Consider the following 25,448-nt stretch of genomic DNA (forward strand, 5'->3'; position numbering starts at 1 on the left):
GTGTATTGTAGGCAGATGGATGGATGGACAGATAGATAGATATACATATGTACTCATGCACACATGCACACACACATTTTAAATACCCCCCTCTATATGGGGCTATATTTCTGCATACATACCGATCCACACACACACACACACACACGTACACAAAACACCTCCATAGATGTACAGAGATAGAGAGCTACATGTCCTGTGTTCCCGTCCCCGAGCTTGGGGTAATGGAGTCGATGGCGATGGTCATAACTAACTTTAGCCGAGCTTTTTAAAGGGTTCTTCGCTGCTTTATGAATTGTATCTCATTCCACCCTCACAACAGCCCTGTGCCACAGGGGCTATTATTGTCTTCATTTTATAGACGAGCAAAATGAGATTGAGCAAAGATAAGTGGTTTCCCCCCAAGGACACACACATGGTCAGTGTGGAATCGGGTCTTCCCGGCTCCAAGGCCGCTGCTCCAGAATGAAATATTTCCTCGAGGCATTTATAGTCTCAGGGGGAAGGTGGTTGACAGTGGGACAAAAACAAAAGGCAGGTGGAATACAACAAGTTATTTGGGGGCAACCACAAATCGGGAGAATCGCTCTTGAGCTGAGGAAGGGGAGGCAGGGGTTCCCAGGGTGCCGCTGAGAAGGGGCTACAGAGGAACAGGATGCACTGTGCAAAGGTGGAGACAGAGGTTGTATAAGGGGAACGAGCAGCTGTCCTGCTTGCCTAGTGTAGAAGTCAGAGGGATCAGTTATGTGCAGGAAGCCTGGGAAGAGGCTCCCAAGCCAAGATGGAAAATGCACTAAAGAGTAAATGGAGGCATTTGCAGTTTTTCTAAAGGAAATGGGGAGGTTCTGAACCTCCTTGAGCTGCAGAATGATGCTCACAGTTGACTTTGGGAATATGAAATGGTGGCCAGTTGTGTGAGGGAGAGGAATTGGAAAGGGCAAAAGCCTTGATACAGAGACCAATTGGGAAGCTATCGCTAAAGTTAGCAGAGATAAAGGGGGGCAGCTGGGTGGTTTGGTGGATAGAGCACTTACTTGGACTCAGGAAGACCTGAATTCAAATCCAGCCTCAGCCACTGACGATCTGTTTGACCCTAGACAAGTCATATGTTTCCCTTAATTCACTGGAGTAGGAGATAGCAAGCCTCCCTCTGGGATCTTTACCAAGAAAACTGTAAATGGGTGACAAAGAGTCACCTATGACTGAACAGCAAACAAGTGAGAAATAATGAGGGTCTGCATTAAGGGCTCTGTGCTGTGAAGGAGCAGAGAGGAGGGATGCAAAAGGATTCTGAGCCAGGCTGACAAGCATTTATTAGGCACCAACTGTATTCCTGGCATAGTGCTGGGAACACCACATAACAAAGAAACAGAGGACTCGTGTGTGTGTGTGTGTGTGTGTGTGTGTGTGTGTGTGTGTGAGAGAGAGAGAGAGAGAGAGAGAGAGAGAGAGAGGAGAGAAGAGAGATGAAATTTGACTATTGACTGAGTGGAGGACATGGGGAAAATGGGAACAAAAGCAGCTTTAAGGCTGATTGGAAGGACCTGCTCTGACCATACACAGAGCGGGGAAGAGAGGAGGAGAGGGGAAAAGGAGGGAAAGAGGGGAAGGAGGAGGGAAGAGAAGACAGGGGGGGGAAGAAAGAGGAGGAGAGGGAGAGAGAAAGAGACAGACAGACAGACATCCTGACACACTGATAGACAGACAGACATGAGAGGAAGGGAGAAAGAGAACTGAATTCCTAGAGTCCTCAGGCCTACCCGAAATGGGGAGACCTTGTTTTAAAAGCTAAAGCAAAAGTAAGAGGAAGGATCTCCTTTCATCAGGAGATCGGTGATGCTTCCAAGTGTTTAATTAACCCTGGGGAGCACTGATACCCTCCTGGCCCCGTTTAACTTGGTTCACGTGGGTCCTGAAGCATCTCTTATTTATCTTGGCAATTTGCCCCTCCCTGTGGTCTTCAGAGTGCCAGGGGCTTCTGTCTGTCTCTGTCCTCCCCTCCCTCCTGCTCTTTTCCTCTCTCCCTCCCTCTCTCTTCCTCTCTCCCTCCTGCTCTCTTCTTCTTCTCTCCCTCCTGCTTTCTTCTTCTCTGTCTCTCTGTTTCTGTCTCTTTTTCTCTCTTGCTCTCTTCCTATCTCTCTCTGTCTCCATCTGTTTCTCTCTGTGTCTTTCTCTCTTTTTCTCTTTCCCTGTCTTCCTCTCTCTGTCTCTCTGTCTCTGTCTCTGTGTCTCTGTCTCTGTCTCTCTCTCTTTCTCTGTCTCTCTGTCTCTGTCTCTCTCTTTCTCTGTCTCTCTCTTTCTCTGTCTTTCTCTGTCTCTGTCTCTCTGTCTCTGTCTCTCTCTCTCTGTCTCTCTGTCTCTGTCTCTTTTTCTATCTCCGTCCCTCTCCCTCTGCCTCTCAGTCTGTGTATGTGTGTCTCCCCCCTCCCCCACAGGTCACCTCGGAGCATGTATATTTGTGGATTGACTCAGAGCAGGTCCCCCACCCCCTTGTGGCACCTACAGGGCTCGGGGTCCCCCCCCCGGGCGGGATAAGCTGACCCTTCATACAGACAGAGGCGCTGGGACAGAGAGCCGAAGCCCCGGCCATTTCCTAATCATGCGTCCAGCCTGCGGATTACAATTGGGGAGCCCCAGTGGGTGCACCCCCAGGGACTAGGAGATCCAGATGTGCGGTTCCGTCTTTAGCCACCTCTGGCCTTGGGGCTGGGGGGGGCGCTTTTGGGACCCGAGTGGGCCCAAGGGAAGGTAGCCCTCCCCTCTCCCTGCTAGCTGACGGTGGCAGGTCTCTGCCCCCAGCACTCTGCCTCTAGGGGACCCTCCAGCCTCCGGCAGCTGCGGGCAGCCCCTCTCGGAGCAGGATGGGTGCACCCAGGTGTGGCCCACAAGCCGCCTCCCCCTCGCTCCTGGTGCCCCCTCCCCTTGCTCCCAGTCTGGCCCCAGCTGCGGTAATTTCCCGTGGCTGGGCCTTCACAGGCTCCCCCTTTCCCGGGAGGGGCGTCTGTGGAGTGCAGGAAGGGGAGGGGGCGCATCCATAAGTGCAAGGAAATGAAAAGCCCTCAGACACTTGAAACGCTGGTCTTGGTTCCCACCAACGTAGGAAATTGCTTGGGGTTTGACTCCTGGGAAAGGGGGTCGGGGCTCGGGATTTCCCTGTTGGCCTGCCCCTCATCCCCTTTTGATTTTGTTGCCTTTCTGAAGTGACCTTTCCATATGGATGGCACACGTGAGTGGGCCATAATAAGGTTTCCAGCATTTGAAGAGGAAGTCAGAGACCATAGATTAACGTTCCCTAAACGGGAGGGATCCTTAGCACCTTCATTAGGGACGAGTTCTGAGGGGGGCAGGACAGCTGGGTGAGGGGGCGGCTCTGGGGTCCCCCAGGGTGAGGGGGCAGCTCGGGGTCCCACAGAAATGAAGGCCCTGCTCGTAGTCTTGAGTCAGAGGGTCTGAGTGAGTCTGAGTCCTTGCAAGGATGGCAAACTGCTGGGGACCAGGTTCGTTGGGGACCCTTCTGTCCAAGCAAGCAGCCGAGCTCGGCTGACAGGAGGGAGAGCTATGCCCTTAGTGAGCACCCCGGCCATTGCTCTTCTCGTTGTGGGCCTCTGCCCAGGAGCTGAGGGTCCACATGAGCCCATGGCGCAGGGAGAGCCAATTTTGGAGGGTCACTCACGGTCCTGGTCTGCCCTCCAGCAATCATGTATTAAGTGCTTGGGGGGGGGCACATAAATACTTCCATTTATAAATGGTTCCCGGAGAGAGGGCAAGGCTGGCGTCAGGAAGACTGGGTCAAAGTCCTGCCTCTGGCCCTCCTTAGCTCAGGGAGTCTGATCAGCCCGGGCGCAGTGAATAGAGCACCAGGCCTGAGTTCCCATTTGGCCTCGGACATAGCCTGGGCAGGGGTCACACGCTGGCCTCTGTCTTCATCTGTAAAATGGAAACAATAAAAGCCTCTAGCTCTCCTCTTAGGGCTGGTGACATTTGCAGATTGTTTCATAAACTTTGAGTATAATACGAGGCCAGTAATTATTAGTAATAATAACTCTCAGTATTACTTAGCCAGTAGTGCCTCCAGTGCCTTCCCAAGGCTTGCCCCTTGTTTGTCCATCCTCGAACAGGGCCATGATCAGGGAAGTGACCCATGACAGGGGACTGGAGTGAGGGAGGGCTGGGCCGGGTCACCGGCCTCACTTTCCCCTCCTGAGCCATCTGGGTTTGGGGGTAAGAGATAAAGAGCAGGACAAGTGGAGCGGTCCGTGCCCAGGAAGGAATGGGCTTGTCCCATTGCCATTATTGGATTCCCTTCCATGTTTTCATTTATGTTGGCAAGGAGAGATGCCCGGGTTCAGTGGTCCTGAGGCAGCGACCAACAGTCCCAAGGACTGAGTGGGAGGCCATCGAATCCCAGCATCTCCGGGCCAGCAGGAAGCACAGAAGTGGCGCTAGGCGACCCCGACCTGAATCCTCCCAGGTCCCATTCCCCGACCTGAATCCTCCTGGGTCCCATTTTTAAGTCTTGGCCACCCTTGGTCTCCTTTGACCTTTGCTCTGGTCCTGTGAGGCACTGTATGGGGATTGTTTGCTCATTTGAGACATGATACATCTGAGAGTCAGAGAGATGGATTTCTTTAAGGTCACATAGAAAGAAAGGGGCAAAGATGGGGCCTAAAACTTTGTCCTAGGACCCCAGACCAGACTCTCAAAATGGCTTCTAAGTGGTGAATATGATGATTTGGAAACCTGGTTCAATCTGGATAGTTCTTCCCCCTCTCTCCAGTGAATTCTAATGTCAGGACGTGTGATTCCAGGGCGAAAGGTACAGGAACCCTTCAGAGCATCCCCACGGAGTGGCTCCATATCAGTTGCCTATCATTAATGAGTATTTGATGCCTGTGCCTCCACCGCCGTCCCCGAGAAATGAAAAGATGATCAACAAAAGTCGGATCGAGGCATGGAGGAGAAGAGTCCGTCCAACCACAGCCCCAAACATCCCGGATCCTCACAGGGTAATTACTGCGTCCATTTGTTCGTCGATCTATGGGGTGGAGAGCTAGATCTTCCAGGGGCACAGGGAGAAAACTGGGCTAATACTATGCTGAGTGGCCAGGGCAAAGGCGTGGAATAAATTTCCTAAATGTAATTGCTGACTCCAATACAACAGAGATCCGGGCTGTGAGCAGTCCACTTGGAGGGCCAATTCCACATATTCCAGAAGAGAATTATTAATATGATCAGAACCATCCAGTAATCCAGCTCCACTTCCAAATTATCCACTCTTGATTGACCCTTGCTTTGGTATCGTGTCAGACTGATTTTGCGTCAGACATTAAAGTTTGTTTTAATGAGGCACAGCCAAATTATTATATGACCCTCATTTGAAAGAGTCTCCCCTTCTCTTCTTGGGAAATATTAATTACATTTTATTAGACTTAATCCCTTAAAAGATTGAGGCAGGAATGAATTTAAGAGTCAGGTAAATTTCTAATAGGCACCGTCTGCTAGAAAACCAAATGACTTTCCTTCTCAATTTAATTGTGTGTTAAATTCAGGAGTAAGATGAAAATCTGTAACTTTGCTTACTGAATAAGCAGAAATGATGCCGAGAGCCCACTGATAGAAAACTAGAGAAGAGAAAGTTCCAATATTTTCATAGCATTTTGGTTGATTAGACATAATGTCTTAGGTAGAGTAATGATGTCCTCCTTTTTCTCCTACTGCTTTTTCTCCTTTGTCTTTCTCCTCATCTTTTTTTCCTCCTCCTCTTCACCCTCCTCCATCTTTTTCTCTTCTCTTTCATCTCCTCTTTCTCATCCTTTTCTTCTTTCTCTTTCCACTTTCCTCTTTCTTTCTCTCCCTCTTCATTCTTCTTTTCCTCTCCTCCTCTTTCTCATTCTTTTTTTCCTCTCCTTCTCCTCTTTCTCATTCTTTTTAATTCTCCTTTTTCTCATCCTCCATCTTTTTCTTCATTTCTTCCTTCTCTTCCTCCTTCTCTCCTCCTTGTCTCTTCTTCCCATTCATCCTTCTCTTTCTCCTCTTCCTTTAACTTCCACCCTCTTCTTCCTCCTCCATATTTGTCTCTCCTCTTCTTCCTCCATTGTCTTCTTTTTCTTTTCTTCCTCCTCTCCTTTTTTTCTCCTTCCTCACTGTCTCCTCTCTTCTTCTACAGCTACAACCAACTGTTATTTATTGGTGCTTTGGAATTTACAACTCATTTCTTACATATTATTTCATTTGATCATTGCAACAACCCTTACATGGTTTACACAAAAGGTGATATTTTTATTTTGTAGCTAAGGAAATGGGATCATGATTTTAAGGAATTTCCTGTGGTCACACGGTCTCCGAGGTTAAATTTGAACCCAAGAATCCTATAAATCCAATACTCTTTTTGTTAAGCCACATGTCGTAGAATACGCTAGAAAACAATCTGAAGTTTTAGGAACTTTGGTTTAGGGAGCCCCGATAGCACATTTGTAAGAACTGAATTTTGAAGCACCAATCAGTATGTTGAGCTCGAGAAAGCTTCTTGAAAGATGCCCCGCCACCTCTGTGAAGACTTTCTTTAAATCCTCCATGGTTAGTTATAACTCATGGTTCAGGATCCTTCCACCCAAGCCACATGGACCAGGTATAATTTTAGGAATGACCCTAAAAGGTTCAATTTTAAATAAAGCTTGTCCAATTATTAATATCCTATTGGGACAGCCATCATGCCGACCAGCATCTCACTTATTGGGAGTAAATGAGGTTTCCAGTCAGGCTTTGATTGTGGTTTGGTCGTCGTTTCTGCCTGAAGCTAGTGTTCCAGACAGTCCCTGAGTTTTTCTACCTCGCAGTGGGGTCAAAGGACTCTGCAGCTGGCTTTCCTTCCCACCTCTGCTGGAATGTCCTGTGCTTGTCTTTTTCACTCTGTTTCCTCATCTTTGAATGAGAAGGCGGTACCAGGTCCTCTAGGGTCCCCTCTGACTCTGGAATCTCGGGATGGTCCATGTTCTCAAATGGCCGGTATCCAGCTCTGTGGCCAGAAGGATGAGGCCGCTCTTTTAAAGTACTTGTAGGACTCTCGGTGTGATTATTTTTGCTGCTTATCTCCAAAAGTAGAGAATTATTATTTTGAAAAAGGGATGGACAGATCACGGACTCTTGGTCAGTTTTCTCACATTTTCTCAAGTTACAGCTACCCACTTCCTCACACACAGACTGCCAAGCTAGCTCCATTTGCCACCCCTTTGATTCGTACTGTATATATCTTGCTGCATGTGGTGTCCTCTGTTAACTCAAAGGCAGGAACCATGTTTTTGTGTTGCACGCCCAGTACCCAACAAACACTTTGTGGTGCTTGTTAAGTGTGTATCATTTTAATAGGAGATAAAATATTGGACTGAAGACTGGTGGGGTTTGTGCCAGAGGACTTAGCAGCTGTTTGAGCAGCACCAGTTATTCTTCCGGATCCTCAGTTTTCTCATCTGTAAATGAACAGCTTTTAATAGCAATCTCTGGGCTGAATGTTCTTGGAGCACTTAGGGCAACTTCCTGCTCCTTGTCTTTGTGGGTGTCCCCCCTGCCTCCTCCCCACTTCACACACACACACAGAACCAACAAAGCCACCCCTGCCTCGGGGTGAAGGGTGGCAGAAACTCTGCATGAGACCTTTGCCCACAGGAGAGATGCCCATGTTTCAGTCTGTGTTTCAGGAGACGTGCAATCTGTTCTGTGTGGCCATTGACTCTGCTGATGTGTGCTGGGGCTGTTGATCAGTCCTCTGTCTAGACTCTCCAGTCCAGCCAGTTTTACTGAAGTGTTTGGGTTTGATTGTGTTCCTCACATGTGCTACATTTCAGGTCCCATTAATTTCCCCTTAATTCTGTCTTAGAGAGGCTCTAAAGAAGGAAGGCTTGGGGGATTGGGGCTGGAGGATTTGTCACCGGGTTCTCCTTTTAGAATGTTGAGATTTTGTGGGACTTTTTGCACCCAAAGTGTCAGCAATGCGTAAGGGCCATGTCCCAGCAAATACTCAATGCCTTTGCAGGCTGGGATGCACTGAAAGCCTGCTCTTCCTGTTTTTAAAACAGTCTGTTAAAATTGAGTGGGTTAGACCTCATTGCTCTATTAAAGAAAATGTCCAGCTTTGTGTACATGTTCAGGGACTGGTCGCTTTTGTATTCATACAGATCTCTTCTTCTTCCTTACTGATGTACACATTGATGATATCCCCTCGAAGCCTTTCTTTTCTCTTCACATTGTTAGGAGTCAAACACACACTCGAATCAATGAATGGAAAATGAAGTAGGAGAGATCATATTTAGGAAAATGTCTTTAGTCTGAGTCCAATTCTTAGGGAGGATCAAATGAGATGATATTTGTAAAATCACTAATCCAGTGCTTGGCAGATAACAGGTGTTTAATAAATGCTTAGTCCCTCATCTCTTTTCCAATGGCTGTGAGTCCCTGGGCATACTCAAAGTGAAATTTTTCACACATGGATTACTCATTCTCCTCAGATACTGAAGTGCTCAGAGCTTATCAGTTTTGGGGTCTGCGACCTCATCAGTTTAGAAATCCCCTGACACAAGGCAGATCCCAAGCCAACCCTGCCTGCCCATCCTGGGAGACCTCGGCCATCCACACCTTCCCACGTGTCCATCCCAGGTGGCCCATCCACAGAACTGGGGGCCTGCATTTTGCCTTGAAGTCAATCACATGGGTATTTCTGAAGTGTGTCCTGGGGGCCGGGCTCTGTGGGCGCAAACGCTATCAGCAGAACAGTCCCTCAGCAGAGACTCACATTCTAAGAGCGGAGACAAGTCAGTCCTGGACAGTGCGGTCAGAATAGATGTGAGGAGAATTACATTGGGTATGATGAGAAATGCATGGTAATTTCCGTCCACTTCTCCCCTTGCCCAGCTCTCCTTGGACTCATCGTTTTCACAATTAGCTTCTTCAGGGCAAAAACAAACCAAACCACACACAGCTCCTGGCTTTCACAGGCACCCCCGGTTTAGCCTGCCCAGAGTCAGGGCTTGATAAAGGCTTGTTTCCTTCCTTCCTTGGGGCCTGCAGGAGGGGAAGCCGCTGTCCACGGTGCTGATCTCTGGCCAGGGGGCACCCCATGGCATCCTTGGCTCTGATGCCGTCTCCCCTCACGAGTCATTGCTCACAACCCTGTTCACATCCTGGGGGCTCCGTGACTAGCCCCTCAGCGATGCTTCCCTACCTGGATCCGCGCCACTTGTCCCACGTTCCCTTGCAGCTGGCACCTCACGCTTCACAATCCACATCCCATTTCCCACCTCAGTGCCTTTGCACAGATGGGCACCCGTTCCCGAAATGCTCCATTTCCTCATCTCCATTTCTTGCAAGTCTTGGTGAAGTCAAGGCTTAGGATCAGTGGCAGCCTCCCCCCAGAAAACTCCCCTGGTCTCTAGATCGTAGAATAACCAAATCTGAGGGCTGGAATGGGCTTTGGAGGCCCTCTAGTCCACCCCTACACTTAAAGAATCCATTAGGGTCCGCCCGGCAAGCTATCATTGATTGGACGGAGTTGTTCAGGGGAATCATCTTGCCTACAAAGTGACGTAGATCACTTCTCTTAAAAAGAGGGTTTTGCTTCCTTTTATCACAAAAGAGTAACTCTTCCTTGGTCTGCCCCCAGGAGCTGGGGGAAATGGATTGGAGGCTATTGTTATCTTGTTGGTGGCTTAACGAGCGCTTTCTTGATTTATTCCAGGATTCAGGAAGACATCATAAATCTCCTTTGCATAGTAATGCCTTCGTCACCATGATCTATTGGGGGAAGAGTGTGCACTTGAATCATGACGACTTAAATTATAAAGACGAGATCAAAATTTATCAGCAGCACTGCGGCGGGGAAAACCTTTGTGTCTTCCAAGGCAAACTCCTTGAAAAAGGTATCCGTCCCACTTGGGAGAGTTCTCATGCAGGGCTTGGAGGTGAAGGTATAGACAAAAATTACTGGCCCTGCTGGGAGTCTGTATCCTGGGATTTATAGACTGCCTGCCTTAAAGCAAATAGAGATTTACTGCTGCTTAGCAAATAGAGGCAAGGCAGCAATGACTCTCCTGCATTGTGTGAGAAAGAAGGCGGCGTGATTTAAGTAGGTACCAGATTAATTTGAGGAGAGAGATTATCCAAAGGTTGCAGGACGAAGCTGTCCCACAAGGCCACGCTTCCCGGTGGGGCTGCCATTGTGAATTATGCCATCACTTATTCAGAGAGAAATATGTCGAGACGATGGTTTGTTCTCTACAAATTCTACCTTGACCTCAGATGGCAAATCTGATGAATGTCGGTGTGAAACACGTCCCTTATATGGTGGGCAAGTCTGGGGTCTGGAGGAACCGTCCTGGTTTGTGTATTTCCATCATAAATCGATCATAGCGTTAGCCCCAGACCATTTGCTCTTGGCTACGCTTTGTCGTGTGCCAGATTTCAGCATCTGACTTTGATAGTCACTGTGCTTTGGAGTTTTTAAGCTGTTATAACAGGGAGAAGATTGACCTTGGAGGCAGAAAGGTAGGAGTTTGAACCCAACTTAGTCTGGAATAGCTAGGTGACCACGGGCAAGTACTTTCACCTTTTTGAACTTTGGGCAACTCTTGGAGACGTATCAGTTAAATCATAGAGAGGTTGCGGGCTTTATTGGCAGAGGGAGTTCTCCCACTGGAGGTTTCCAGGGTGAGAGAAATCTCTCACATCTCCAGCCATTTGGAACAAGAGTGAAATGGAAAATTGTAACCGCGGTTTTATTTCTCTCAGACATTATAGTTTTAATAGCTTATTTGTGAAAAATACGTCCAGAAAGACATGTCATCTTTAAGGACTTGTTTCCAGCTATTTGTTCAAATAGAAACTTTTCTTCTGATTTGACATTCTGCATGTAATGGGAGGACAGGAAAGAAATGGGAAAAATTACTTTCAGCCTTCCTAACTTTTCTTTGAGAAAAAATAAAAGGGAAAAGTTAGCAATGAAATGGATTAAGTTTTGCAACTTTGGGTTAAAGGTGAGAAGAGAGTCTCAATTTAGATTCGTTGTCACCAAAAAAGCTCCTCCTGATTGCTATCAAAACATGAAATGGGCTACACGGTAAAATTGGGCGTTCCTTTGGTCTGAAGGTCCCCAAGGGAAAGCTGGACACCCAATTGTCAGTTGGACAGTAATGGGAAATCTTTATCAAGAAGGAACTGGGCTCAATGATCTCGGGGGCCCTTTTTCTATCTGGGATGGGTGTGGATTTTTGTGATTCTGAGATCAGTGTGTAGCAGTAGCGCAGAAAGGACATGTGTGAAGTCCAAGAACTTCCTACTTCTGTTACTCACTGTCAGGGCACTTAATTGATCTCTTTAGACCTCAATATTTTGATCTATTAAATGGGGATATTGGACCAGTTGCTTTCTCAGTCCTCTCTAGTTCCCAAAGTAGGGTGCAGTGATTTAAATATTGAATCCAGTGACTCCTTCTGCTCAGTTTACTTGTCTTCTAGGTTCTGTTTCAATAGAAGTAACCTAACTAAAACCACCCCCTACTTCTTGTTCCTTGTGTATGTGTGGGACTGCTGGTAAGCCAACATCTTGGTGCCTTCAAAGCACTTTAAATTTGAAAGTGGCAGTTCTATGGGTTTTCAATGTGAATTTTATTCCCTTACATAATTGGATTCGACTTCAGCTTGGCTGGGGGATAATGCTTTCCTTTGTTACAATCAAGGAAGTTTAGAGTTGGAAGGAATCTTGTTTCCAATCCTTTCCTTCCCCAAGGGGCTTTCGTCTATAGGAGTTCAAATCCTGCAGCTGACACTAGGCTGGGACTGCTCCGATCCCTCTCCCTGTCTGAGCCCGGGGTCCTGCTTGCAGAAGATGCCCTACTGGGCACCTATTGCATTTCCACACTTGTCAGGCCCAAATGAGGTAATGGTGTCAGCTCCCTCTGATCTCTAAGGCTTCTCCTGGGGAAACCGAGTCACTCCAAAGCGTGTCCGGAGCAGCCCAACCCACCCAACACCTGACTCCTGTTCAGCAGACCCAAAGTGTGATTCCAAGGCCCTTCATTGGAAGACTTATTGAGAACAGTTTGTGGGCTCAAACTGGAATTAATGCAATTAAGGCAGTCTTGCATGCAGGTAATGTTTTATTTAGCAGATGCTGATGGGCTTCTGGGGGAGCCGGACACCATTGGTGCATACCAATGAGGGAAGGCCGAGGTTTGGCTGGGCTAATTTTCGCTTATGCCGGCCCGGGCTCTGAGAGAAAGTCAGATCTAAGGTTGGAGAAGCGGGGCCTTGGCTCCGTGGCACTCTGCGTGCAGATGTGTCCCGGGATGTCCTGCTGGTTGCTGGGGCCGAGTGGGGGCTCGCACGGTGGCAAAGGGGGAGACGGCTGTAACGGCATCCTGTGGCCTGGTGATTCTGCCTCTGAGGGCCCCTCGATTGCAGAAAAGTAATTGCTCAGAATTGGAAAATCGCACAGCCCGCAGCTGACTCCGGCCCCCGCAGCAGCAGAGTCGTTAGCTGGGCAGAGAAGAAGCTGCCCTCTGTGCCAGCCGCACGGTGACCCGGGGAAACACAAGCAGCCCGGTGGGTGCTCCCTGCCGAGAAGGGCGTCCGGGCCCGAGCGGGCGATTCATGAGAAGCGAAGTGTCCCCATCATCGCCTCATTTGGCAGGGCCAGGGTAGTTAGATGGGATCCTGTCCCTTTAATGGGATATCATGCAAGGTGATTTCGCAGTCATATGATGGGTGCATTTTCCCCTTTATTTCCATAGTCATTCAGCAGCTCTATGGTTTTGTATCCCAGGCTGTTTGCTACAAGTCAGATAGAATCATTTTAAAAACAGACAATGGCAGAAAGACTTGAAATGGGGGCAACTCTGTTTTTCAACTTGCTATGGGTAGTTGGGTTGGAGGAGCTCTTAATGTCCTTCCCGGGCAGCATAGTCTCCACTGGTGTTTTTTGTGATCTAAAGGCATGAGTGGAGGAAGGAGAAAGCGTTTCCTAAAGTGCTTACAGGGAGCCAAGCCAAGGCTGAGATTCCACCGTGTCTCACCCCGACCCCTTCTTTGGCTCATCCCCTTCCTCAAGTCTAAGACCTAGGAAATGGAGGGGTCCAGCCCCTTCTTGTGTGGGACAGACATTACGGGGTCGGGGGGCAAGGAAGCCCATCTCTAGCTCTCCTGGGTCCTTGAGCAGCCCCTTCTTGTGTAGGACAGTCATTAGGGGGTCAGGGGGGCAAGGAAGCCCATCTCTAGCTCTCCTGGGTCCTTGAGTCTCTTTCCTCGATGCCCAAACCTGAAAGAACTCCCATGAGAAGGGGGAGCTGGCATTTGGATGCCTGTTTCGTTCATTGAGTGTAAAAGCATGTTCTGACCCCTCCCCCAATGTGGTGAGTGGGTTTTTGAGTCTCTGTCTAGGGCGGGTTTCTCAGACTTGGGGTACAGCAGGAAGGAGGCAGAATGGGAAGTGAGAGGTCTGGATCCTCGCTGCCTTCTGTCTGTGCGATGCTGGCCAAGCCCTTCGAGCTCCTTAGGTCTGGGGGGTTTGATATTGTTCGGACAGTTCAGTCACGTCCGACTCTTCATGCCCCGTTTGGGGTTTTCTTGGTAAAGATACTGGAGGGGTTTGCCCTTTCCTGGCTCATTTAACTTGAGGAAACTGAGGCAGGCGTGAATTGGTTGGTAGGTGGTGGTTCTTGGTTGGTGAAGAGCACCAACGTGATATCACCGGCTCAGAGCCAAGGTACCGTGTCCACCAGTGGCCGACCGGATGAGCTCGAGAGCTTGGCCGTGCATCTTGCCCAGGGTCACCGGCTCGCCAGTGCGTCAGGTCTCCCTCAGCCTGTGCCGGATGCCCTGTGCACCGCGGTGCTTTTGCAGCGGCAATCCTGTGATAATTATAACATTTTAAATTTATTTCAATTTTTAAAATGTAAACTTTTAAACATAATTTGTATTAATATAAGTTTGTAAGAATTTAAACAATGCGACTGTTCCCCTTCCACACCCACGGCAGAGAGCTGAGCCAGCAGCCGTCCCGCGCCTGCATTCACGTTTTTCTCCTTGTCCACAGAGACGTTTCAGTTCATTTCCAAGCGACACTTCGGCTTCCCCTTCAGCCTCACCTTTTTCCTGAATGGGATGCAGCTGGACCGGCTGAGCTCCTGCTGCGAGTTCAAGCATCGGAGGGGTTCCAGGCTGGGAGGCAAGAATGGATACTTTGGATTTGTGGACATCGATGGAGCTTCTCCGTGTTATAAGTATGGGAAACAGAACGTCTCGGAGCTGGGGGCGGGGTCCGACATATTTTAGCTTGATTTTTGATCCCGATGCTCACTGACCCCCTTTTGTACATCAGAGAGGGGATCTGTGTGATATATGTTGTCCGTATGTCACACACATTACAGAGGACATGTAGAAGTATCCCCCCCCCACTGAGCTCTTCCTTATAAGGAAATAAGGACTCAAAGCCCAAGAGATCCTCGGCAGGGGGGCTGCAGCCCCCCCTTTCTGGGCTCACTGCCCATCGCTCCCCCTCACAAACAGGGTCCCAAGGGCTTCTGCCTTGTGTCTCAGTGGCCGCTCCCGGCTCAGCTGCCCCCGGGTTGGGCGCCTCCTGGAGTCCATGCTCAGCACCCCTCCAGGCTGACCCCAGCCCTGTCCCAAGTTCTAGCTCCTCACATTGATTTGGATTTAATCAGTGGCCCCTCGGTGACTACATTTCACCGGTTTCCCTTCTCTTTCCCCGCATCGGCCGTGAGTTCTCCGAGGGCAGAGACAATTCTGCCCCTGGTTCTGGCAGTGTCTCATCCTTGTGGGGACCCGAATGTTTGCTCCCTGAATGGATGACAGCCAGGGGCTGCCCCGCTCTCCTGAGCGTTGGGGAGAAGGAGCAGCTAGTTTTCCGTCCACGACGCAGCTGGTTGGAATTGATCTGCCTCGTCCCTTTTGTGGGGCTTGTGTTTCTCTGGGCTCACAAATGAAACCGAAGTATCCTGCCCAGAGCCTTCTTACGTATTCCAATATTCGGGAAGCTTTTGTTCATTAGTTCTTTCCAATCAGTGTGTTGGGTCTGATGGCAGGCAAGCCTTCGAATTAAGACCAGCAGAGTTCACGGGCCAGCCACCTCTGATGCTCACCGCCTTTGTGAAGCCCCGTGGACCAGTCGCTTCTCCTCAGTTTCTTCATCTGTGGGGGGCCCTGAGACCCCTCGAACCCTCCAACCTTGTGATCTATTTGCCTTACCGGCCCAGTCACCCAGTGCACCCGATGAAGGCTTGGATGGCTGCTGGTTTGGGGCCCGTGTCTGAAGTCGTCTCCGGGCCCGTCCTCGGGCGACCCAGCAGGTCGCTCCAGCTCTGGACACCCCTGGACGTTCGCTAAGACCCCAGCACTTGTTGTCTCACATGGATGGATGGAATGCCCTCACCTGGGCGTTCCCCGGGCCCTGCCATGGTCCCATGGGAGGGTTGTCCTGTGTGTGCTGGTGCTGATAGGGGAGCCCTGCACTCAAGGCCTGGAGACCTGCACAGAAACCCTGGTCCTCCACGCTCTGCAGGAGCAAACCGGATGTTGGGGGCATTCTTCTGGCAGCTCAGGAGGATTTATTGAGTGCTTCCTGGGTGCACACCGAGCACAGAGCAAGGCAGTTCCTCCCCCAAGGGCTTCCCCAAACACCAGTCTGTTCCTTAACTGAGTTCTAGAATCAGAAGCTCAGATTCGGAAGGAGATTCAGAGACCATCTCTAGTCCAGCCCCTCTCCACAATACGCCAACAATGGCCCCTGTGTGTGGGCTGGGAAGGACCCCCATCTCCCACGAGCCCATCTGCTTCTTGGGCAGCTCGCGACCGCAGGAGTCCCTTCCTCAACGGCAAGCCCAAGTTCACTTCTTTGCACCATGTGTGATGGACCCCAAGAAGGACGACTGCTCCTGCTTCTGTACCTGAGCTTTGCCATTTAACTTGGGCCTCATGGAGCAGAGTGCGGCCTTTGCCTTCCTCAGTATCCCCAGGATCTGATGGAGCGCCTGCCGTATAGCAGGTGCTTAATAAATGCTTGTTGACTGGCTTCTGTGTGATGATCCACCCAATTCTCAAATCAGTCTCTACCATGAGCAAGATCTTGTGCGAGGTCCTGGGCGTGCGGGTGAAAGAGAATGGTTCCTACCTGTAGTCGGAGCCTCACCTCCATCCTGACCGTAGCCCCAGCTTCCTCTGCCCTTGATGTCATGATCTAAGAGTCTTCCATCATCCTGGCTCTGGACATCCCGTGGCTTATTGAAGTCCTTCCTCAGCTGGGATTCCCAGAACCAAACACCAAGAACTCTGGATGTGGCTGGACCAGGTAGGAAAAAGACTGGAGTACGGAGATCCCTTCCTTGTTTAAAGCCTGTTTTTTTTTGGTAGTCTACAAAAGAAAAAAAATTTAAAATCTCCAAAATCTCTTTTCCCCCCCAGCATTATCTTTCCCACATCTTCCCATTTTTACTCATTTTCCAAGTAAAGGTGAGCGTAAGACTTTGATTATTGATAACATTGTGGCAATGTTTCCAACCCAGTGCTCTAGGCTTTCAGAGCCTATTTATGATGATTCTGCCATCCCTGTTACCCGGTCATGTCTCCTCCGGCTCACAGACAGAGCTGGGGAACGGGACCTCGCGCTCGCTCTGGAGCCCAACGGCCTCCATGCTTTGTTCACTTTCTTGGTGAGGAATAACTGGCTTTCATCTAACCTGCTAATGCTGGCAAAGCTCTGCCCAGGAAGGGTTTGGGGACCGGATATTTTCTCCCCTTTATCCTCCCAAGAGCCCTGCGAGCTGGGCAGCTCCTGGCGATCTGACAAAGCTCAGGCCACGTGTCAGATCACACAGACATGTGAACCAAAAGCACTTCGTGGCCTCCAGTCACCTGAAATTTCCTGGAATACTTGGTATTTATCTCCGGGTTTTTTTTGTCACAACTACCCTGTGGGATCAGTGCTCCAGGGTCCAGAGAAGACGAATCTGAGGATGAAGCCCAAGGTTCGCACTCTCCCATTGGATTTGGATCCAGAACTTCCGCAACTCCCAAGTCCAGCCCTGTGTGTCATGTTCTGGTCAGTTAAACACAGGAAGTCTTTTCAGAACCTGGTGAGAAATCCGAAGGAACCTCATTACAAAACCAGCTAGAACCCAGCCCATTCAGAGCTCCCGGAACCCAAACAGCACCTTCAGTTATGTCCCGAAGCAGGATCGGAGCCGGACAGACAGAGGCTCTTCCCACTTCCCTCCAAGATGAGCTGCAGGGCATGGGATCTCCACACAGCCGGAAGCACGAGTAGGAATGGAGACCGAGGGCAGGACACTCACCAAACGTTCCTCTCCGCAGTGTGATCCTGGCTGGGCTTTTCCTTCTCTAGGCCTGAGGGTCCCGGCCCTGTAAAGTGGGAAATCAGACCCACTGTCTCTAATCTCCCTGATCTCTGCTCTCCTTGCCTGTGCTCCTTGTGAAAGGGCAGCAACGCCGACTCACAATTTGCCTGAGGGCCACAGGAACCCAGTGCCCTGTTAACACAGCATTGTGGCCATTCAGAAGAGAGACGTGGAGGGAGAAAACATCGGTGGCTCCAGCCTGGAGAGGGAAGTGATGGCGCCTGAGAGACTGACACAATCGTCCTTGATGTCTAGACATCCTGGTCCCACTGGGAATGATAAACTAGGGCCGTGAATCCAGAATCCTGGATTGGAAGCTCCGAGAGATGTGGGCCCATTTATGAAGAGGCAGAAGAGACCCTGGTGTCCAGCCTGGCCTCCTGTGTCGTAGCTGAGAAGCCCGAGGCCTGAAGCTCTGTGGGGGCCGATAGGGATTGGAACCTCCATCTCCCACACATTTTCCCACTGAGCCATCCTGCTTCCCCATCAGCTTGTAGAATAATAGGATCTGGACCCGAGAGCTGGGGGGCGGAGGGGGGGGGAATCTTGAAGATAAGGGAGACCAGTCAATCATCTTTAAGGCCCTGGAGGCTTGGAAGCTCAGAGGTGGCCCTGGTCCAGTAGTTAGAAAGAGAAGGTGACAATTTGGCCCCAGGGTTTTTGATTCCAAATCCAATTCTGAATTCTCCATTCTGCTCCCATTTGCCTCTCAGAGAGAATGTGGTTCTCAGGCTATTTTAAATTGAAAAACTATAATTTTTATCCTTTTAGGTTTGCTATTTTATTGTTTTCCCTATTCCTTGTTACCTCCCTACTAGACGTGACCGTGGTTCCCTGCAGGTGACATCTATAGGATGAGGATGGAGAAAGGGCTTCTGGGAGATACATCAGAATACCAGGAGTCCCTCCATTACTGGCCTTTGGGCCATCCCTGCGTAAGGTGTCTTGAGAGGATGGTCTGAACGTTCCCTGAGCCTCAGGTCTAGGGTCAGAGCACAGTTACTCTGTTACCAGGGGCTTGTTTACACAATTTAATATGAGGCAGCATTGTCCAGGCCACCGGGGCTGCTTCCTTTGTTGGCCCATAGCCTCCTTTGTGCTCAGGAGCTCGGGATGCTTCCTGCACTTAATATTATATTACTTTCCGAGAGACACACGTCACCAGGAGAATAAAACTGAAAGCAGCCTCGGGGAATCGGAAATCCACCCGGTAACCAGAGACCCCTCCTGAACAGGGCCCACAGGGCTGGGCTCCATGGTGATGGGCTGAGAGCCCCTGGGGAGCCCACCCCAAAGCCGAAGCCTCCTGACTTTCTGTGTTGCCATGGCGATGGTCTCCAAGAGAGGAGGAAGCTGATTCTCCAAGTGCTTCAGCTCTCCCAGCTCAGACTGCTTTGTCTGCGATTGTGCACGATTCTCATGGTGCCTTGAGATATGCTGCTTTGGGAATGTGGAGTCTAAAACATATTCTGTAAAATTCACATTTTAGTTGGAATCTTTGACTCAGCTGCTGTGGGCTTAGTGGTTGGGCTGTTGGACTTGTAGTCCTGTAGATCTGAATTTGAGTCCTGCCTCAGACATTGATTCCCTGTATGATCACTGAGCGAGTCACTTAATTTCTTTGAACTATATCTGTAAAATGAATTTATTTATCTCTCAGGCCCCGTTCAGATCCATTTGTGGCCAAAGGCCTTTTAAAAAATTCTCTGTTCTTTTGCAAGATAACTTTGATCATTAAGACGTCATTAACATAGATAAATCTCTAGTACTTACATTTAAAAATTCATTTTAAAATTAGCTTTTGTTCTTTTAATTAACAAAAAATTAATTTCTCCCTTTTTCTCCATATATCACCATTTGGAAAACAGACAGACACAAACCTTGCCACACACATACATGGTCAAGCAAAACAAGTTTCCTATTGGACATATATTCTTTTTGCTTCCCTTTAAATCCGCTAACAGATTTTTTTAAACAAAAGTGGGCCACTTTCCTAATGTGTAATAAGGGAAAGTAGATAAAAAAGGAAGCCCCGGGGTTGGATTTTGGTGTCACGGTGGACTTTTTGTTCCTCTTCCAAGGTGCATCATTTCAATGGGACTTGATAAAAAGCCGTTTCCACCTCCAAAGAAAGAGAAAGAGATGATGGAGGTCAATGAGGTCACTGTAAAAGAAGAGGCCACCAAAGTGAGCGAAAGTTTTAATGAAGAAGTAGAAAATGTGGGACCAACGCCGACGACGTGTTCGTCTCCCGAAGATGATAAAGTTGGAAAGCTTGTTGAGGAAGAGGTGGAGAGAGACCAGGAAATAGAAATAGCCATTCCTGCAAATAACACAGAAGCCTCATTTCGAGACGGTAAGATGCAATAAGGCCTTTGAGGTTGTGAAGGTCCAAGCCGCTTTGTCTTTGGGCATGGTAACAGTTTAGTCTAAAACTTCTCGCTGTCTGGGCTAGAGCAGGACAGGCGCTGCTGATAGTTTGTATGGATGATCGATTTGTTTTGTGTAGTTCAAGAAGGGGGAGCTAGTGCTACGAGATGTCAGACTGGAACTGATCCCAATCAATAGAGGAAAAGCCTTTTTCACGTTTGCAGGATTCAGCAGGGAATGGGTTGTTTTAGGAGCAATTGCTCTGTTCAATCAATGAACATTTATTATTACTTGTGTATTAACAATTGCTTACCATGTCTAAATACTGAGGATACAAATATGAAAACAATAGTTCCTGCCTTCAAGGTGCTTATAATCTGATGGGGGAAGATAATGCACAAAAAGAAGCTAAAGGAGGGAGGTTGAGAGAGCCCAGTCCAAGGATGCTGGGAAGTTGGGAAGTAAGATTCAGCTGGACAAGGAATCTTTTGGAGAAGTTCTTTCATTATACTTCCTCTATCAGAGAGGCAGAAGGTATTGATTAGATGTGTGTATCAAAGCTGATTCAGTCTCAGAGGGTGATAAATCTATCGATTACAAATTTTCCTGGGAATGGGATGGCTTCTGCTCTAGGGAGTAGAAGCCAGCAGGGAAAAATAAAATTATGGTAAAGGTTTAGAGGAGGCTGGGATGGGAGTGGGAGTTAGGGAATTGGGGATCACCTGAGCAATCCACACATTAAGGGTGTCTAATGTGGGTCAGGTGCTAACTGGGTCCCGGGAAAACAAAGCCAAGAGTTAAACTCCAGGCCTTGCCCTTGGAGCTTCCATTATGGCAGGGATACAGCGGGTACACTTAGAAGTAGAGACAAAGCTGGTACCAGGAGGCATTGGTGGGGAAGGCCAGGAAGAGCTTATGGGGAAGGAGGCTTTAGCACAACCATCCATGACAGGGAGACATGGAGGGCCATGAAGACCACTGGGGGTCCCATAGAGTTTGTGGGAGAGAGGAGGCTGAAAGGGGAGATTAGGGCACGTGATAGAGACTGAGTTTGCCAGCCCAGGCAAGTGGAGGATGGGGGGTCTAGAGTGCTCCTGGGAGTGTTCTGTCCATCAGGTCATTCTGCACCCGGGCATCCTGGGGACCAAGGCTGGATCTCATCCCCCTCTCCATTCTCGTTTGTACCTTTTCTGCTTTTTTGTTTTTTTCCTTTGATCTTTTGGTCCTCCTAGCACCTTGCTGGGTTTTCTGAATTAGTCTGACTTTCCTAATTTGCTGAGATTTACTGCCCCCCTCCTTTCTGATAATTAAGTCCCTTGCATTGCAGGACATGTGTAGCTCCGACTACTCCAGCGGGGTCAGTCCCCACCTTGTAAAAGGCCCAGAGCGGCGCTCCCCTAATGTCCAATCCAAGGCTGGCACTTGCTTCTCTCATTTTCATTTTTATGGATAATTGTTTATTTGCTTAATTGGTTCCACATGAGAGCCCTTTGCTTTCTTTCCTTGGCATGTTGTCATTTCAACATTTAAAAAATGTGGGTGGAAAGGAGCAGGCAGACAATTAAATCTGAAAGGTGAAAAATTATGGCCACCGGAGACAGCTGGAGTTTATCTGATGTGACAATTTCCTTTTCTGCCATTGATTTGTTGCCTCTCTGTGGAGAATGTTGCAAATTAGTGACCATAATAGGAATCTTTTACTTTCTGAGAAGGTCCAGCTTTGAAATATAATTATTTGATTTGTTAGAAGAATGAACAATGGGTAGGATTTCCACTCTGAATGAGATATACTTTCTAATTCTTTTTTTTTCTTTTCGGTGTCCACTTATTTCTAAAAGAATAGATAATATCCGCCACATTCCTCCTTGGTGCCTTTAGACCTGATTAATTGAATTTTCCACTTCACTATTCATTAATTTGATATCCAAATATTTTGATCATCTTTCATGCAAAGTACTCTGTTGCTCAGCTTCCAAATTAACTTTTATTATTATGAGTCTGTTCGCTTCGTTTTTAATTTATCTCTCATTTATTTTTTCCCTATCGTTGCCTTCCTTTGTCCACTTTGCTCATTGTAATGGACTATGTCCGTTTCAAAATGAACTCTCCTTCGGATGTCGCTTTTGGCGTTGGGCTTTATCTTTTCTCCACTGGGTTCTGTGTATTAGATTGTAATCACCGATCATTGTTGTTAGTTCCTCACGGTCGATCCTGTGTCCACTAATTGTGTGTAAAAGAAGTGAAGAAAGGCAAAGAGAAGCAGGGACTAATGAAGTCAAAGCCCTCATTAAACTGGAATAGGCGAAGGGCCAGGGATTCTATTTTCAGCCTTAAAGCGGAGGCTTTCTCTCCTTAGACTATGATGAAGATTTTGAAGCCGATGACGAGAAATCAAATGAGAAAGTTAAAGAAGATGGACAGACTGATGATCAAATGAATGGAAGGTCAAAGTCACCCTCAGATGATGAAAAAGATAATTTAGACAATGAGAAGGAGAGTGAAACTTCATTCCAGGAAATACGAGAAACCTCTGATTATATGAAGTATGATATTGATGGATGTTCAGATAATGACTTGGAAGATGATAAGCAAGGTTAGTGGGTTTTTTTTTTAAACGTGGGATGTTACAGCTTAATTCTTAACACATTAGTTTTAAGATTCTTAAATTCTTAACATAATTATTAGTTTCTTCTTTTTGATACTTTTATTTTTATTTTATATTTTTTTTTTGCAGTGGCAATTGGGGTTAAGTGACTTGCCTAGGGTTTCACAGCTGAGAAATGTTGTGTCAGAGTTTTTGATACTTTTGACCCAAAATAAAATTAGTTTTTTGACAGGTCCTTAGGAGCTACTCTATAAATTGAACCAATCAATAATTCATCCCTATTAATGGAGTAAACAGACATGTAGCTAGAATTTCTTCTGGGCATAGTCTTACCTAGAAAGGGAGATGAATTAAATAAGGCAGGGGTCCTCAAACTACGGCCCACGGGACAGATGCAGCAGCTGAGGACGGTTATCCCCCTCATCCGGGACTATGAAATTTCTTTATTTAAAGGCCCACAAAACAAAGTTTTTGTTTTTACTATAGTCTGGCTCTCCAACAGTCTGAGGGACAGTGAACTGGCCCCCTACTTAAAAAGTTTGAGGACCCCTGAAATAAGAAGGTATGGTGATCCTTCTGTGACATATAAGTTGATTCTTATTTGAAAAAGTATAATAGTATAAGGGAATATATAACCAATGGTTTGTAAACAGCCTGGAATGGTGAAAGAAAAATAGACTTAGAATCATGAGTTATGGGTTCAAATCCCAGCATAGTGCTAACTGGCTGATTAGTTATAGGAAAATCACTTAAGCTCAGTTTATTCATCTGTAAAATTGAAATCATATTTTCCAATTTATCCCTCCCTTCCCCACAATTATTGGAACAATCGTAAATCCAGAAATGTTGTAAGCTATCAGCTTAAAAAGGTAGATTCTTAGGGTTAGAAAGGTATTCCCAATGGTTCTCAAATTTACCTTTCCAGGTTCATCTCCTGGCTCCCTCTAAATACTCAGTGGTTCAGACCAACAAACTGTTCTGGATGAGTGGGGTTCCTCACATGTTACCTTAGAGGTTATCCAGTAGCTGACTTTCCAATATTCAGGCCCTTGATAGAAAATCCTTGGGATACAGTATCCTGGCAAGCACAGGAAACTTGGCATTTTCTGATGAATTTTTGGAAAGGGACTTTCCACTTTACCATACCTTACCTCACTTGGTCCAGGTTCTTGCACTGAAAAAAATGCAGAATTAAAGTTCTTAGAACAACATGGAAGCTCAGTGTTGAAGGGCCCTCAGTGCCAACTGGGCCAAAGCCAGATCTGTATAAAATCCTCTTTTGTGACTTATCTAGTAAATAAATGGCTATTCTCTTTTTCTTAATGACTTTCAGCGTGAGGGAGAATCCATGATTTTCCCATACAGTCTACTCTATTTTCCCCTCAGAAATCAAATCTGAGGTTCTTTGTCATTTGTACCCATTGCACAAAACGGAATCCCTGTCTTCATCAAAGTCCATCAAATATTGATCACAGTTCTCATTCTCTTCCGTGTGGACTCAAAAGCCCATTCCTTTGATTGTTCCCAACACAACATGGTCTTGATGCTCTTTCTTATCTTGACTGCTCCCTCTTTACTTAGCTCATGTATCTATTTCCTAAAAAGACAAATGGCAAATACCACTTTCTGCCAAAAATGAGGCGAGCTGAGTTATCTCCTCCCTCTGAAAGAACAGCATGGAATCCAAATGCTGACTCTGTTGTCACTGATGGAGAAAGTAGATTGTTATGGATATTTTGAAAGACATTTTCCATCTATTGATCTCCTTTTTACCTGACTAATCAAACTGTTCCAGAGAGTGGTGATTGATGCACAAATACTTCCTAACGGCTTTCAGCATTTTGTTTGTATGCCTAATAGCAATGAAGTTTATGTGTCAGCCCTTTACATCATGAGAGAAAACCTGAACAAAGTGACCTGGGGAATTTGGCCAGTTTCTACATATGGACCATCACAGATACGGGCACAAACCTGGGCTGCACATAAGACGTAATGATCGAGTCCCTAATCTAATTCATTTTCCCTACAGGTCTAATTTTTATCTCTTTTTAGATGCCTCCCAAATTTACAATCTGAGTTTTCTCTCTCTTCTTGGCCTACATCATCAATTGCCTCCTACTGAAAATCCTGTAGATGTCTCAAAACCAATCTGTCCAAATACAGAAGATGCTCTCCCTCCCCTCCCCAGATTTTCCAAACTTCTCTTTTTCCTGTTTTCCAGTTTTCTAACCTCAGAGTCCATGATTGTCTCTTCTCTGTGTCTTCCATCCCCCCTTCCATAGCCTAGGAACCATCATTCTGTACGTTTAGCCCTTGAGTCCATCTCCTCCCCACTCTTCCTAGTTTAGACCATCATCACCTCTCATGGGGATTGGAATTTCTATTTCAAGCCTTTCTCTTTTCCAATCTGTCCTTCACCCGGTTGTTAAGGTGGTATTTCTAAAGTAATCTGCTCATCTCTCTCCCCTACTCATCAGTCTCATGGCCTCTAGGATCAAATGCCGCCTCTTCTCTTGGTTCCTCAAAGTCCTTCCAGGTCTGGCTCCAGTCTGCTCTTCCAGGCTTATTACATCCTCCTCTTCTCCAGGTACTCTGGGTTTTTAGCACAATTGGCCCATTAACGGAGAGGCTCAGCTCAGAAGCCATGTACTCTAGAAGTCCTGGTCCCCTAAGCTGCTAATGTCTTCTACTCTGAGACTGCCTTCCACTTTGCGCCTGTCTATTTAGCTGGATATAAATTGCCTTCTCCATTAGAATTTGGCCTCTTGGGGGACAGGGACTGTCTTTTTGTGTTTCTCGTATTTTCAGGGTTTAGTACAGAGGGCTGGCGTGTAGTAAGCACTTAATACTTGTTGACTTCTTGTGAAGTCATTCAACTTCCTGCTTTTCTGTGCCTTTGCACAGCTGACCCTCATACTTGGACAGCCCCCTCCTCAGCTTCTTAGCATTCCTAGCTCTCCGCAAAGACTACCTCAGATTTTGTCTTAATCCCCATCCCCAGCTAATAATTAGTACTTACTCCCATATTAGTTTCTATGTAGTTAGTATAATTACACATCT

The 25,448-nt window shown here is 47.5% G+C and overlaps 1 protein-coding gene across 9 annotated transcripts in view; it reads left to right on the forward strand.

Moving 5' to 3' along the window:
- The window catches only part of ERICH3 (glutamate rich 3), a 132,697-nt gene that overhangs the window by 60,177 nt on the left and 47,072 nt on the right, over window positions 1–25,448 (forward strand). For 8 of the 9 annotated variants that reach the window (XM_031968872.1, XM_031968870.1, XM_031968866.1 and 5 more), the window contains 5 exons: window positions 4,809–5,006; window positions 9,728–9,908; window positions 14,077–14,263; window positions 19,495–19,769; window positions 22,140–22,376. In XM_031968872.1, the coding sequence (XP_031824732.1) occupies window positions 4,809–5,006; window positions 9,728–9,908; window positions 14,077–14,263; window positions 19,495–19,769; window positions 22,140–22,376 (1,078 nt within the window). The remainder of the gene's footprint in view (window positions 1–4,808; window positions 5,007–9,727; window positions 9,909–14,076; window positions 14,264–19,494; window positions 19,770–22,139; window positions 22,377–25,448) is intronic. The other variant, XM_031968873.1, reaches the window with a different exon arrangement.

Source organism: Sarcophilus harrisii, chromosome 4 (assembly GCF_902635505.1).
Source record: "Sarcophilus harrisii chromosome 4, mSarHar1.11, whole genome shotgun sequence".
NCBI lineage: Eukaryota > Metazoa > Chordata > Mammalia > Dasyuromorphia > Dasyuridae > Sarcophilus > Sarcophilus harrisii.